The sequence below is a fragment of the Danio rerio genome, chromosome 15, assembly GCF_052040795.2.
Source record: "Danio rerio strain M-AB ecotype USA chromosome 15, GRCz13ab, whole genome shotgun sequence".
Taxonomy (NCBI): Eukaryota; Metazoa; Chordata; class Actinopteri; order Cypriniformes; family Danionidae; genus Danio; species Danio rerio.
In genome coordinates, this window is record NC_141035.1 from 23,483,248 (window position 1) to 23,499,856 (window position 16,609).

A 16,609-nucleotide genomic window follows, 5' to 3' on the forward strand; every position below is an offset into this window, starting at 1 on the left:
GTCTTTTATTTAACTTATGTCAAACAATGTATTTATAGCACTTTAAAGACTTTATAGCTCAATAATAGCACATTTCTCCAAAATGCTGCAGTAAGTTATTATGAGGTATGCATATAATATTGGATGTCCTGTCCATTGTTTTCTTCTGCTCACCTAAATGAGGTCTTTTACATGAGGTATGCATGTAAATCCTGTATCAGAACCAAACTTTGTTTTTTTTCTACTTATTTCTTTATAGCTCTTTAAAGTGTGTTAATGGTACATTTCTCCAAAATGCTGCTGTAAAACAGGCTTCATATGATGTATGCTTAGTATTTGACTTCCTGCATCTGATCTTATTGTTGTTCTATTCTACTTATAACAAATAATAAGGTCTGTACAGTCATCTAAAGTGTAATAATGCCCCATATCCCATATACTGAAAGAAGCATAACCTTTTAAATCCCCTTTAAATGAAATAAACATATATTTGTAATTCAAACAATGTTTTGTTGGACTACTTTATGATTGTTTTCACTTTCTGAGGTTAGCCACGTTGTATAAACTTGCATTTAACCTTATTTGCAATGTACTGTAGTTGGCTAGGAGAAGTAGAAACGCATTCTGTGTATTTAGAAATCGTATATTTATTCTGTCCGTTTGATCTGCTATAAAATCATTTGAAGCAAAAAGATAAACTTGAGGAAATTAAAGGTAAGCCCAGAAACCAATTTCTTAAAATAACAACAGTCAAAAAAAGCTAATAAATTGTTTAATAAAGCATACGTGGGAGGAAAGGGGGATAAACTTATATTTCGTTGTAATCTCTCTGTTCAGGGCGAAATGGGTGCTCTCTGGAGCGCTCTCTGTGTGGCTGCTGACATTACCGTAATGATAATAATACGCGCGCACCGAAATATAAAGCGCGGCTGGCTTGACTGTGTTTTTCCGAACCGCGGCTGGCTTGACCGCAGTATAAATGCGGCTCTTTTGCTCCGGGTCTCCGCTACGTCACCTCAATGGAGCCGTCACAAACACCCCAAACAGCGTTCCTGTTCTGAAAACAGTTACGAACTGTTTTATGTAAGTAACGTTACTAGAAAAGACATGAAGTGCGTTTATATGCTATTCGAATGACTGCGTGATGGATTACTAAATGTTTTGTTCATTTGCTGCGACTGTCTGAACGTAAACAAACGATGCTTCGGTCTCGTGAATGTTGTTGACATAATTGTCATAAATCTGCAGCAAGTTTTAACTAATTTTACCGCTAACATTTGTGATCAGCTTTACTTTTTAGTTTGAAGTCTAAAGGGATTTGTTGATGTTACATACACAAAGTTCAAACCTGTTGGGGGATAAAGAAAAGCATAGGTTTTTAATGGATAGCCTAAATGGGAATTGTAATGTTTTGAAGACACTGATTGCTCTTAGTCATTTTCTGCCATTAATGTGTGACATGTTAAAACCATAAAATCAGAATAAAAAGCCTTCAAAATGTATTGGTTTTAAAGGTACAAATGTGATTGTTTATAATGGTAACATTGTGTACATGATTATTTCTAGTGTTCTCAGCAACCCTGTTTGAAATTGTAGAACCTATATAATTGTGTTTAATTGTATTGAATTTAATTGTATTGAGTCAACTACATCTGCTACGTTCATAACTGACCTGTCTGAACAAAATTATCATAAACCCCATCAGAACAGATACATATGCTGAAAACACATGTAACTAATACATTTGATCCGAATCATATTATGTAACTTGTCATGTTAAAAGCCGCCTTACAACGCATCGCTGAGTGATGCAATCTCAGCTTGCATCATAAAGGCTGCATCCAGATACTACTGGGAAAATGGGGCTACTGATCAAAATTTGCCAACTGATGGTACACATTTACATATATGATTATTGTAAACTGTCTCTTTTGAAAAGTGTAACTTTGATATTTATATAAAACAAAGTGTTCTAAGGTTTTTGTACTGTTCTTCAATCATTCATGAAACATGGACTGAGTAGTGACCTTGGAATTTAGGAAATTGTATGTTGTTTTCCAATTTTTAACTGCTGTATAATAAAAATGACTGCATTTACATTAATAGAGAAAACCAATAAGACTTTATATATGGAAGCTGATAACTAATATATATATTTATACTTCCCTTTGTGACATCCTAAACCCTCTTCATTGCAGTGTGGATTATTGTCTATTGCCATCGCAATTTCACTTTATTATAACTTTTTTATCCTGCTCACTCCTGAAGGAAATTCCTAATTCAGACCTGTACAAATGGAGAAGCAGGTTGTAGATGGATTAAGGGAGGTCTTCCAGTCAGGCAGATCCAGACCCCTGCAGTACAGAAAACAGCAGCTTAGAGCTCTGCTCCGGCTCATCACTGAACGCCATGCAGACATTGAACAAGCTCTAAAGCAAGACCTTAACAGGGTACGGAAGAGATATTGACTTATCCAATTTTCACTAAAATGACACAAATGCAAGTTTTTAATCCTTGTTTTGAATTTGCAAACAGAGTATGCATGGCACTTCACTCTTTGAGTTGATCGGCATTGAGAATGACATCAAGGTGGCAGAGCGTGAGATGACAGAGTGGGCAGCTCCTCGGCCTGTGAAGAAGAATCTCAACTCCGCACTTGATGATGTTTACGTAAAGCCTGAACCTTTAGGTGTTGTGTTGATTATTGGAACCTGGAACTATCCTTGGGCCATGATCTTTCAGCCCCTTGTTGGAGCTATTGCAGCTGGTAATGGAATTCTTTTTAAAATGCACATAAGAGAAGAATTCAATCTATATGAAAAGCTTTTTCAAACAAATAGGGTTGTAAATTGCACTTAATTTAGGCATGTTAATAGACATGGGCAAATCATTCCAGAGTGTAGGAGCAGCTATACTGTATAGAAAGGGCACAGTCCCATCTGGTCCTATCTGACACAGTTCCATTTGACTAAGCGCTCATCTAATCCATCTGAATTTCTTTTCGGTAGCAGATAAACCTGGGTGTCACCCACATAACAAAGGATTTGCAACACATGTAAAGTCACAAGTTATAAAATGTCATTTAATGGAGTTCTTGTTTGCTGTGATGGTGTAGACAGGAGTTTGGTCTCGCTCTCGCATCTATTCATTTTAGAACTGCTTTAAAATGTAATTTAAGACAGTCCAACAGTTAATTTACAAACAACACAATTTAGACAGGATTTGATTATATATTTTGGGATTTTTTTGGTAAATAAAAGACTGATAAATTAATGATAGCAGATTTTTTTAAAAAAAGTTCAACAAATTTCAAACTATAGATTTAAAATCTATTTATATGGAGTGCAGGTAGGTGAAGTAGAGAAAACCTGCATTAGATCAGCCGCCAAAAACTGCTCTAAAATTCCTTTTGATAATAAAAATTGCTTGTGGGGAAAATTTAGTTTAAACAAACACTGTGTATGAGTACATTTCAAAATAATTCAAAGTGGAACCTGGAGTTTAGGTGAAACACCTGAAACTTTGTTGGATGAATCCATTTCAAAAGAGTTGCCTGAACAAATATAGATTTACAGAGGACTTTAGAAGCATTTGTTTATTCTGCCCTATTAATACCTGATATGAGCAGAATCCTGAAACATCTCTGACCAACATGTTATACAAGTTTACTAGCACATGACTTGAATGTATGTATTTTGGTTCATTTAGAAATGTCAGTTCCCAAATAGCAAACCAATGTGTTACATACCGAAGAAAGATTAGCTAAATCTGATGTCTCAGTTTTGATTTCTTGTTGATTTTAACCTCTTGTAGCTCATTAAGAAGCACCACCAGCACCAATTGATCTCTTAACACAACTCTGTTTTTCACTTCCTCTTGTTGATTAGGAAATGCGGCTGTGGTGAAGCCATCAGAGCTGAGTGAGCACTCTTCTAGACTAATGAAAGAGCTGCTTCCTCTCTATCTGGATAAGGTGCATAGATTTGTTTTTATAATTCAGTCTAATGCTGCTTGTACTATGAGACAGCTTGGATGAATGTTTGAATCATTTTAGGAGATGTATCAGGTGGTGACAGGAGGGGTTCCAGAGACCCAGGAGCTGCTGAAGCAGCGTTTTGACCACATCTTCTACACTGGAAGCAGCACAGTGGGCAAACTGGTTATGGAAGCAGCTTCTCGTCACCTCACACCAGTCACTTTAGAACTGGGTGGAAAAAGCCCCTGTTATATTGACAAGAACTGTGACATTGCTGTGGCGTGCCGGTAGTGTACAGGTTTTTTGTTAAAGCTATAGTGAAATCAAAAATGAAAAGTCTGTCATCATTCATTCCTCTGTGTTATTTATGTTCCTGTAATGCAGGTCAAAGGGGTCTAGATATATTTTGGGCCATACTAACTTGCAGTAAATGGAAAAAAAATTGATGATGAGTAAATGATTACAGAATTCTCATTTTGATCTCTTTAGATATATATAAATTGTTGAGAAACATAATCATTTGGAAACTTTCCAAATGTTCACCTTTTATATCAGACGAATAACCTGGGGAAAGTTTGCAAACTGTGGCCAGACATGCATTGCCCCTGACTACATTCTGTGTGAGCCAAGCATCCAGGACAGGATAGTTGAAGAAATTCAGAAGACACTTCTGGTGTGTAATTGTTTTATATTTAATTGTAATCCATTCTCAATTCTGGTTGTTAAGTGTGACTTAAAATCTCAACCGATTTCAGGAGTTCTACCAGACGGACCCTAAAAGCTCTCCAGATTATTGCAGAATCATTAACACACGTCACTTTGACAGAGTATTGGCTCTGATGAATGAATGCACCATTGCTTTGGGAGGAGAAAATGATCGCTCACAGTGTTACATAGGTAAAGGCAACTTTTGTTGGCACTGATAAAAAATGTTTCATTGGGTGAGTTTGGTAAACAAGCTGCTTATTTATATATCTCTCACTAGCTCCTACAGTCCTGAAAGATGTTTTGCCCCATTTCAAAATCATGCAAGAAGAAATCTTTGGACCCCTGCTGCCCATTGTCACTGTTAATGGCTTGAGTGAGGCCATAAATTTTATCAATGCTAGAGAAAAGCCTTTGGCTCTCTATATTTTCTCCTCTGATAAAACGGTATTGTTTCTTTTTGCAATGTTTTTAGATAGTAGAAAAGAACATTTTAGGTCAATTTCAATAAGTCAACCATTTGTTTCATTTAGGTGATAAAGAGAATGTTAAAGGAAACCACCAGTGGAGGAGTGACTGTTAATGATGTCCTTATGCATTACACTGTTGATACTTTACCTTTTGGAGGCGTGGGTAAGTCGGACAACAAGCAACCGTTTAATAAATCTTAAATGTATGCATACACATATATAGTTGAAGTCAGAATTATTAGCCCCCCCTGAATTATTAGACCCCGTTTATTTTTTTCCCCAATTTCTGTTAGAATTAGAATGTAGAATTTCTAAACGCATTTCTAAACATAATAGTTTTAATAACTCATCTCTAATAACTGATTTATTTTATCTTTGCCATGATGACTGTAAATAATATTTTGCTAGATATTTTTCAAGACACTTCAATACAGCTTAAAGTGATATTTAAAGGTTAACTAGATTAATTATGTTAACTAGGCAGGTTAGGATAATTAGGCAAGCTATTGTATAATGATGGCTTGTTCTCTAGACTATTTAAAAAAGATATAGCTTAAAGAGGCTTATAGTTTTGTCCTTAATTTTTTTCTTATTTAAAACTGCTTTTATTTTAACCAAAATAAAACAAATAAGACTTTCACCAGAAGAAAAAAAAAATTATCAGACACACTGTGAAAATGTTCTTACTCTGTCAAACATCATTTGGGAAATATTTAAAAAAGGAAAATAATTCAAAGGATTTATTACCAAAAATATTTAACTTCTTAACACTGTGCACATGTATTTGCACTAACTGCATTTTGCCAAGTGTAAAGTTTAGTGAAGGCGGATTATGTATAGTGTAGGGGTTTTCAGGGGTTGGGCCTGGCTCCTTAATTTAAAGTGAAAGGAACTCTTAATGCTCCAGTGTACCGAGACGTTTGGACAATTTCATGCTTTGACTTTAGGAAGATTGGGATTCCTGTTCATTCTTGCACATCAGTGTACAAAGCAGGGTCTGCAATAACATGGGTGTGCAAAATTTGGTGTGGAAAAACTTTACTGGCCTCCACAGTCCTGACCTTAACCCAACTGAATATATTTGGGATGAATTAAAGTGGAGACTACAAGCAAGGCCTTCTTGTCCAAAATTAGTGACCGACCTCACAAATGTTCTTTTAGAAGAATGCTCAAAATTCTTATAAACACATTGTGTAAAGCCTTTTCAGAAGAACTGAAGCTGTTAAGAATTGAGGGGTAGACCAACTCCATATTAAACACCAAGGATTAGGATTTGGGATGTCAATAAAGTTTATGTGCATATAAAGCTAAATGTTCCAAAACCTTTTTCTCTTAAGAGTATATTAAACTGTCAAAAAATTCTGTAAAAATATATATAAAAAAAAATTGTATTTGCATTGTAATAAAGTTTATAAGAATGTAATGTTTTAATGGGAAATCATGATATGCATACACTAAATATTGTATTAATTGCTAAATAATAGTAAAGGTGAATTTATTTAGTATTTTAAACTCTTAAATCATCCACAGAAACAAACAGAATTATACAGATATGAATGTTTCTCCTAATACTCTTTTGCTCTTTCTCTGCAAGGAAACAGTGGAATGGGCAGATATCATGGGAAACACACGTTTGACCAGCTGAGCCACCATCGTGCCTGCCTCATCAAGTCTTTTGCTATGGAGAGTTTGAACGATGCCCGTTACCCTCCACTAACAACAGCCCGTCTGCGCAAGGCCAAGTTTTTTATGGGGCATCGCATGTGTAGCTGTAATGGCATGTGTGTTTGGGCTGTCATCGCCACCGTACTTGCAATTGGCCTGCTTGTTGGACTATTAGTTGTGCTGATATAGGTAAAGGATTTTATTGTATTTACTATCACATTGTAGAAATAGTTTCAAGGGTTGATTTTGTGTTTGCACTATGCTCACATTTTATTACAGTCTCAGGAGGATGGCAAACCCTAGAGCATTTTAGGGAAGAAAGTCTGAACATTGACTCGCCCTCAGGCAATCTAATGTTGTTGATGTTTTTCTTCATTGAATATTTTTTGATGAAACAGTGCTCCTGAGTGATTCATAAAATCAACTGCTATTGCCGTTGTTATTATTATTATTATTTTTACTTTTAAAGAGCTCAGCTGTTGACCTGACTTTTCTGAATAGCCAAGGATCTGTTTTAGCTGAAATCTTCATCAATTTTGTAAAGGCACTATACAGTATTTTTGGGTACAGTAACATGAAGTTTTTATATTTGTGTGAGTTATTTCTTTAAGATAAATTTATGTTCCTATACTGTAAAACGCGATTAGTACAATTAACGCAAAACTGTTTGAGGTAACCGATTGCAGCAAACCATTTAAGTTTTGAAACAATATGGTTTGAGTACTGTAAACTATATGACTATGACAATATATAGAGTCATATACACACTTTACATTTACGTTACATTTGAGTTAATAATCTGTGTTGAGTATTAACAACTTAAACATTTTAAGTTCAGTTATCAAATTGCTATAAGTTCAAAAAATTAAGTCCAAACAACTATATGCTCAGATGGTTTGGTATTGCTCCTAGTTTTAGAGTTATGTTGACACAAAAATATAATTATGTCATTCATAACTCATTCGTAGGGCCAAACAGAATCTGCAGAATATTTTTTGCTATTTCTGTGGAGAATTTTGTTAAAAATCTGCGCATTTATGCTAAATGATTTTGAGACTATCATAGCTAAAAAATGTATATATGAAGTAAGTAAAAAAACATTTTCAATTTTCATTTATTGTTAACAATGCAAATCCAATCAGATCCACTTTATTTGGTAAACATAGCAAGTCTCTTATAATATATCTACTTAAAGACTGAAAATATTACTTTACAAACTGTATTGTGAATGAATCATGTCAACATTGTCATGTTTGTCAATATAAAAATGAAATTATTTTAAATCAGAAAAAATATACATGTACACATTTATTCAAGTAAATAAACAGAGTCAATGATGGGCTAAAAATCTGCGGAAGTCTACGCGCACCGATTCCGTGTTGGCCTACCCATTCGTTTTGAGTTCTGCTTAAAATAATCCATTTATATGTTTCGTAAAGTAACATTTAAAAAAAAGTATAAGTTTAACTTATTTAAGCCTTTGATGCACAAGCTATAAAATAGAAATAGAAAAAATAAACTTAGAGGGATCACTTTAGACCCAAGTAGTGCATCAAAGGGTTAATTTAGTAAATTGTGACTCTTAGGTTTTACAGAAAACAAAGAACATCATCAGAGTACTAACAATGGTATGGCTATACTAGATTGAATTATTTTTATTTAGTTTTGTTATTTCATATTTATGCATTTTATAAATACAGTAATGGTTTTCCAGTTTGTTGAGGAAAGCCATGTGATTGAACTGTCACGGTTTGTCTGTTTGGTTAATGAGTATTTCTCAAAAGGCCACTGTTTGGATCAAGCTTTGTTTAATAACTGAAATTTCCCATTGCTCTAACAACGAATGATTGTTCATAATCAGTGTTCCTTCACTTCTACAGCAGACTCCTATCTGAAGCAACAGATCTACTGGATACACTGTTGTTCTTTATATTTGCTGCTGTCTTTTGATATGATATAGTATTTTTGGATCATATATTTGTATAAATATTGAGTATTTAGATCGTTCTTATGATCCATCTGTAAGAGCTTATGCGTTTAAACCACTAGATGATAAAACTGCAGCACACATTTATAATAAATTATTGCTTGTTGGTGTAGACGCTAATTTACTGTAGCTATGGTTATGTATGACTATCTCATATGTATAGATATAGATATAGTTATCATTCTTAGTGACATTTTTAATTAGCATAAAACTAAATTTATTATTTAAAAATATAGATCACTAATACTTATTTATGCACTGTTTTTTGCTCATGTAGAGAATTTGAGAGGAACTACTGAACTGTGCAGAATCTGCAGATTTGGTTGTTTAAATGGACAAGTTAGCATTATATGTGGTATGTAGCAGTACAATGCTGGCATTGTTCTCTGTTGCTCCTATTGTTCTCCAGCTTATCCTCTTTATATGGTGGACTTTTTAGAAAGCTTAAGCTCAGGAGCTTGCAAATTCTTGCTACTTTAAAATAATGCTAGTACAGACAAGAATGTTTTTGTATCTTAACAGTGTTAATCAAAGCTAATCAGTGATGTTTTTAGTGGAATAAATCTACTAGGTTTTAAGGCAAAAATGCCAATGTAACTTGAACTTAAATGTGATTTTTAGGCTTAAAATGATATTTCTTATTTTTCATTTTTAATGTAATAAAGAGTCTGTCCAATTATTTACAATATACTCTATTAGAGTATTTGATGTTTTTTTTATATCTTGTGAGTATTTTATTAAATACAGTACGTGTTAATGTTAATCATACTGACTTGTGCTAGATTTCAGAGAATTTTTATTCAGAGAATGTTTTGATACTTTAAAGCCTTTTTCCTTGATACATCTACAATGCTGTAGTGTACAGCCCTCAGTATTCAGCAGATGGCGCTCTCTTACAATTTTACATCTCACAAAATCTGTCTGTTCCTTCCAATGACTTTAAAATAGGCTCCTTCATGTTAAAATTCAATTAAAACAAATCTACAAATCAAAGCCTTTTCAAGTAGTCTTATTGTTGATTGCTGCTACTCCACGCGCTTCCTTTTTAAATAATGTATATTCTTAGTTGAGGCCAATTGTAAAACACTTCTCAGACAGTAAATTGAATAACAATCTCCATTTAAAAAGCTGTGTTGAACAAACTTAATTTGACCGTTGTGCAAGTGCGAAAGCGTTTTGTTGTTTCCCAGTAGCCTGGAAGGGCATGCGTTAAACATAAGTTGGCGGTCCATTCCGTTTTGGCGACACCTGCTTTAACAATTTGCCTTAAATTTAAACATTGATTCAAACCTATGTTCCTCGAGTTTGGTTAGACATTCCTCAGGAATGTGTCTGTCAAAACAACAGCATACTGTACATTCCACAATGTGTCCATATTTTTACATTTGCTGTTATACAATCTGTCAATTACAGCTAGTAAATATTTTTATGACACAGCCGAGAGCAACATCTGTCAAGATTCAATACTGAGTACAGATAAACAGGATGCTAAGGAATTGTACAAAATTGTTGGTATTTTTTCAGAAATCAAATGTGTTATTGCTGTTTAGAAATGTGAAGATTAACAAAATAACGCATAATTGATAGTGAGATATATATTTACAGTGAAGGATTTCACGCATGCCTGAGGAGGTATTCACTGACAGATGTTTGATTGTAGGAGATCATCAAATCATCGCTGCTAGTATGCATTCCTACATGACGGTTCCAATAGTGAGTTTTGGGAAATTTCAAATGGGAGTCAGTACTGCAGTGCACATGCTGATGAACTTGAAGTGAACTCGGGTCAACTACTGCGGTCAAGCCAGCCGCGGTTCGGAAAAACACAGTCAAGCCAGCCGCGCTTTATATTTCGGTGCGCGCGTATTATTATCATTACGGTAATGTCAGCAGCCACACAGAGAGCGCTCCAGAGAGCACCCATTTCGCCCTGAACAGAGAGATTACAACGAAATATAAGTTTATCCCCCTTTCCTCCCACGTATGCTTTATTAAACAATTTATTAGCTTTTTTTGACTGTTGTTATTTTAAGAAATTGGTTTCTGGGCTTACCTTTAATTTCCTCAAGTTTATCTTTTTGCTTCAAATGATTTTATAGCAGATCAAACGGACAGAATAAATATACGATTTCTAAATACACAGAATGCGTTTCTACTTCTCCTAGCCAACTACAGTACATTGCAAATAAGGTTAAATGCAAGTTTATACAACGTGGCTAACCTCAGAAAGTGAAAACAATCATAAAGTAGTCCAACAAAACATTGTTTGAATTACAAATATATGTTTATTTCATTTAAAGGGGATTTAAAAGGTTATGCTTCTTTCAGTATATGGGATATGGGGCATTATTACACTTTAGATGACTGTACAGACCTTATTATTTGTTATAAGTAGAATAGAACAACAATAAGATCAGATGCAGGAAGTCAAATACTAAGCATACATCATATGAAGCCTGTTTTACAGCAGCATTTTGGAGAAATGTACCATTAACACACTTTAAAGAGCTATAAAGAAATAAGTAGAAAAAAAACAAAGTTTGGTTCTGATACAGGATTTACATGCATACCTCATGTAAAAGACCTCATTTAGGTGAGCAGAAGAAAACAATGGACAGGACATCCAATATTATATGCATACCTCATAATAACTTACTGCAGCATTTTGGAGAAATGTGCTATTATTGAGCTATAAAGTCTTTAAAGTGCTATAAATACATTGTTTGACATAAGTTAAATAAAAGACTGATCTGGTTTGATACTTGATGTCCCATGCTATATGCATATATACTACATCTGAATACTTTTTACTTCAGCAATTTGGACAAAAAATGCTCATTTAAAATATGTAGAAAAAAACAATAGTCAGGTCTGATACAGGACATCACTTTTCTAAACTTCAAATAAAGACTTGTTACTGCAGTGTTTTGGAGAAATTGGGTATTAACATTACTCAGTGTTATAAAGACCCAATTTCCAATAAGTAGACAAAAACCTTCCTGTACAGAACATCCCATGCCATATGTGTACTTCATATGAAATCTTTTTACTGCACTGTTTTGGAGAAACGGGGTAATAACCTAATAAAAAGTGCTATAAAGACTACATTTCAAATAAGTAGGAAAAAACAATGGTCAGTTCTTACACAGGACATCCCATACTATATATGTACTTCACATGAAACCTTTTTACTGCAGCATTTTAAAGAGACGGGGTATAAACATAATATAAAATACTATAAAGACCGCATTTTAAATAAGTAGAAAAAAACAATGGTCAGTTCTTACACAGGACATCCCATACTATCTGTGGACTTCACATGAAACGTTATTACTGCAGTGTTTTGGAGAAATTGTATAATATTATATTTCAAAGTGTTATAAAGACCCCAATTTAAATAAGTAGAAAAAAACAATGGTCAGTTATTATACACGACATCCTATACTATATCTGTACTTCACATGAAACCTATTTACTGCAGCATTTTAGAGAAATGGGGTATTAACATAATATAAAGTGCTATAAAGACCCCATTTCCAATAAGTAGAAAAAACAATTGTCAGTTGTTATACAGGACATCCCAGACTACATGTGTACTTCACATGAAACCTTTTTACTGCAGCATTTTAGAGAAACAGGGTATTACATAGAAAAAGTACTATAAATACCCTTTCAAATAAGTAGAAAAAAAACAATGGTCAGATCTTATACAAGACATCCTAATCTATGTGTGTACTTCACATAAAAGCTTTTTACTGCAGCATTTTAAAGAAACGGGGTATTAACATAATATAAAGTACTATAAAGAGTTTATTTTAAATAAGTAGAAAAAAACAATGGTCAGTTCTTATACAGGACATTTCATGCTATGTGTGTACTTCACATTAAACCTTCTTACTGCACTGTTTTGGAGAAATGGGGTATTAATATGATTTAAAGTGTTATAAGGACCCTATTTCTAATAAGTAGAAAATAACAATGGTCAGTTCTTATATAGGACATCCCATACTATGTGTGAACATCACATGAAACCTTTTTACTGCAGTGTTTTGGAGAAATTGTATATTATTATATTTCAAAGTGTTATAAAGACCCCAATTTAAATAAGTAGAAAAAAACAATGGTCAGTTCTTATACATGACATCCCATACTATATACGTACTTCACATGAAACCTTTTTACTGCAGCATTTTAAAGAGATGGGGTATTAACATAATATAAAATACTATAAAGACCGCATTTTAAATAAGTAGAAAAAAACAATGGTCAGTTCTTACACAGGACATCCCATACTATATATGTACTTCACATGAAACCTTTTTACTGCAGCATTTTAAAGAGACGGGGTATTAACATAATATAAAATACTATAAAGACCGCATTTTAAATAAGTAGAAAAAAACAATGGTCAGTTCTCCCATACTATCTGTGGACTTCACATGAAACCTTATTACTGCAACGTTTTGGAGAAATTGTATAATATTATATTTCAAAGTGTTATGAAGACCCCAATTTAAATAAGTAGAAAAAACAATGGTCAGTTATTATACACGACATCCCATACTATATCTCTACTTCACATGAAACCTATTTACTGCAGCATTTTAGAGAAATGGGGTATTAACATAATATAAAGTGCTATAAAGACCCCATTTCAAATAAGTAGAAAAAAACAATGGTCAGTTTTTGTACAAGACATTCCATATTATGTGTGTACATCACATGAAACATTCTTACTGCACTGTTTTGGAGAAATGAGGTATTAACATAACAAAGTCGTATAAAAACCCCATTTCAAATAAGTAGAAAAAAACAATGGTCAGATCTTATACAGGACATGCTAATCTATGTGTGTACTTCACATGAAACCTTTTTACTGCAGCATTTTAAAGAAACGGGATATTAACATAATATAAAGTACTATAAAGACCGCATTTTAAATAAGAAGGAAAAAAACAATTGTCAGTTGTTATACAGGACATCCCATACTATATGTGTACTTCACATGAAAACTTCTTACTGCAGCATTTTGGGAAAGCGGGGTATTAACATCATAATATAAAGTGATATAAAAACCCCATTTCAAATAAGTAGAAAACACAATTGTCAGTTGTTATACAGGACATCCCATACTATATGTGTACTTCACATGAAAACTTCTTACTGCAGCATTTTGGGAAAGCGGGGTATTAACATCATAATATAAAGTGATATAAAAACCCCATTTCAAATAAGTAGAAAACACAATTGTCAGTTGTTATACAGGACATCACAGACTATATGTGTACTTCACATAAAACCTTTTTACTGCAGCACTTTGGAGAAACAGGTTATTACATAGAAAAAGTACTATAAATATCCCCTTTCAAATAAGTAGAAAAAAACAATGGTCAGATCTTATACAGGACATCCTAATCTATGTGTTTACTTCACATAAAAGCTTTTTACTGCAGCATTTTAAAGAAACGGGGTATTAACATAATATAAAGTACTATAAAAAGTTTATTTTAAATAAGTAGAAAAAACAATGGTCAGTTCTTATACAGGACATTTCATACTATGTGTGTACTTCACATTAAACCTTCTTACTGCACTGTTTTGGAGAAATGGGGTATTAATATGATTTAAAGTGTTATAAGGACCCTATTTCTAATAAGTAGAAAAAAACAATGGTCAGTTCTTATATAGGACATCCCATACTCTATGTGTACTTCACATGAAACCTTTTTACTGCAGCATTTTTCAGACATGGGGTATTAACATAATATAAAGTGCTATAAAGACCCCATTTCTAATAAGTAGAAAAAAGCAATAGTCAGTTCTTATACAGGACATCCCATACTATATATGTACTTCACATGAAACCTTTTTACTGCAGCATTTTAAAGAGACAGGGTATTAACATAATATAAAATACTATAAAGACCCCATTTTTAATAAGTAGAAAAAAACAATGGTCAGTTCTTACACAGGACATCCCATACTATGTGTGAACTTCACATGAAACCTTATTACTACAGTGTTTTGGAGAAATTGTATATTATTATATTTCAAAGTGTTATAAAGACCCCAATTTAAATAAGTAGAAAAAAACAATTATCAGTTCTTATACAGGACATCCCATACTATATATGTACTTCACATGAAACCTTTTTACTGCAGCATTTTAAAGAGACGGGGTATTAACATAATATAAAATACTATAAAGACCGCATTTTAAATAAGTAGAAAAAAACAATTGTCAGTTCTTATACAGGACATCCCATACTATATATGTACTTCACATGAAACCTTTTTACTGCAGCATTTTAAAGAGACGGGGTATTAACATAATATAAAATACTATAAAGACCGCATTTTAAATAAGTAGAAAAAAACAATGGTCAGTTCTCCCATACTATCTGTGGACTTCACATGAAACCTTATTACTGCAGTGTTTTGGAGAAATTGTATAATATTATATTTCAAAGTGTTATAAAGACCCCAATTTAAATAAGTAGAAAAAAACAATGGTCAGTTATTATACACGACATCCCATACTATATCTGTACTTCACATGAAACCTATTTACTGCAGCATTTTAGAGAAATGGGGTATTAACATAATATAAAGTGCTATAAAGACCCCATTTCAAATAAGTAGAAAAAAACAATGGTCAGTTTTTGTACAAGACATTCCATATTATGTGTGTACATCACATGAAACATTCTTACTGCACTGTTTTGGAGAAATGAGGTATTAACATAACAAAGTTGTATAAAAACCCCATTTCAAATAAGTAGATAAAAACAATGGTCAGATCTTATACAGGACATGCTAATCTATGTGTGTACTTCACATGAAATCTTTTTGCTGCAGCATTTTAAAGAAACGGGATATTAACATAATATAAAGTACTATAAAGACCGCATTTTAAATAAGAAGGAAAAAACATTTGTCAGTTGTTATACAGGACATCCCATACTATATGTGTACCTCACATGAAAACTTCTTACTGCACTGTTTTGGAGAAGCAGGGTATTAACATCATAATATAAAGTGATATAAAAACCCCATTTCAAATAAGTAGAAAAAACAATTGTCAGTTGTTATACAGCACATCTCATACTATATGTGTACTTCACATGAAACCTTTTTACTGCAGCATTTTGGAAAAACAGGGTATTACATAGAAAAAGTACTATAAATACCCCCTTTCAAATAAGTAGAAAAAAACAATGGTCAGATCTTATACAGGACATCCTAATCTATGTGTGTACTTCACATAAAAGCTTTTTACTGCAGCATTTTAAAGAAACAGGGTATTAACATAATATAAAGTACTATAAAGAGTTTATTTTAAATAAGTAGAAAAAAACAATGGTCAGTTCTTATACAGGACATTTCATACTATATGTGCACTTCACATGAAACATTTTTACTGCAGCGTTTTTGGGAAACAGGGTATTAACATATGATAAAGTGCTATAAAGAGCCCATTTCCAATAAGTAGAAAAAAACAATGGTCAGTTCTTACATAGGACATCCCATACTATGTACTTCACATGAAACTTTCTTACTGCACTGTTTTGGAGAAACGGGGTATTAACATAATATAAAGTGCTATAAAGACCCCATTTCCAATAAGTAGAAAGAAACAATGGTCAGTTCTTATTCAGGACATCCCATACTTTTTGTGTACTTCACATAAAAACTTTTTACTGCACTATTTTGGAGAATTGGGGTAATAACCTAATATAAAGTGCTATAAAGACCGCATTTCAAAAAAGTAGAAAAAAACAATAGTCAGTTCTTATACAGGACATACCATACTATATGTGTACTTCA

General features: G+C 33.2%; 1 protein-coding gene and 1 long non-coding RNA gene across 3 annotated transcripts in view; one reads left to right on the forward strand and one right to left on the reverse strand.

Moving 5' to 3' along the window:
• The window catches only part of LOC148679596 (uncharacterized), a 32,855-nt gene that overhangs the window by 6,701 nt on the left and 9,545 nt on the right, over positions 1 to 16,609 (reverse strand). The gene's annotated exons all lie outside the window — the stretch shown is intronic.
• Positions 985 to 7,383, forward strand: aldh3a1 (aldehyde dehydrogenase 3 family, member A1). 2 transcript variants are annotated; one of them, XM_087284093.1, is made up of 10 exons: positions 985 to 1,062; positions 2,248 to 2,429; positions 2,515 to 2,746; positions 3,867 to 3,952; positions 4,034 to 4,242; positions 4,511 to 4,628; positions 4,711 to 4,852; positions 4,941 to 5,107; positions 5,194 to 5,293; positions 6,725 to 7,383. In XM_087284093.1, the coding sequence occupies exons 2-10, from the start codon at positions 2,274 to 2,276 to the stop codon at positions 6,982 to 6,984; spliced, it is 1,470 nt and encodes a 489-aa protein (XP_087140219.1). In that variant the 5' UTR covers positions 985 to 1,062; positions 2,248 to 2,273; the 3' UTR covers positions 6,985 to 7,383. The 2 variants fall into 2 exon arrangements, with proteins under 2 accessions (XP_087140219.1, XP_087140218.1); XM_087284092.1 differs by having other exon boundaries at positions 2,264 to 2,429.

Coding starts and splice junctions, on each gene's coding strand:
- aldh3a1 (XM_087284093.1), top strand. CDS start 2,274: ATGGAGAAGCAGGTTGTAGATGGATTAAGGGAGGTCTTCCAGTCAGGC. Junction 4,629..4,710: donor AAATTCAGAAGACACTTCTG/GTGTGTAATTGT, acceptor AACCGATTTCAG/GAGTTCTACCAGACGGACCC. Junction 5,108..5,193: donor TTTTCTCCTCTGATAAAACG/GTATTGTTTCTT, acceptor TGTTTCATTTAG/GTGATAAAGAGAATGTTAAA.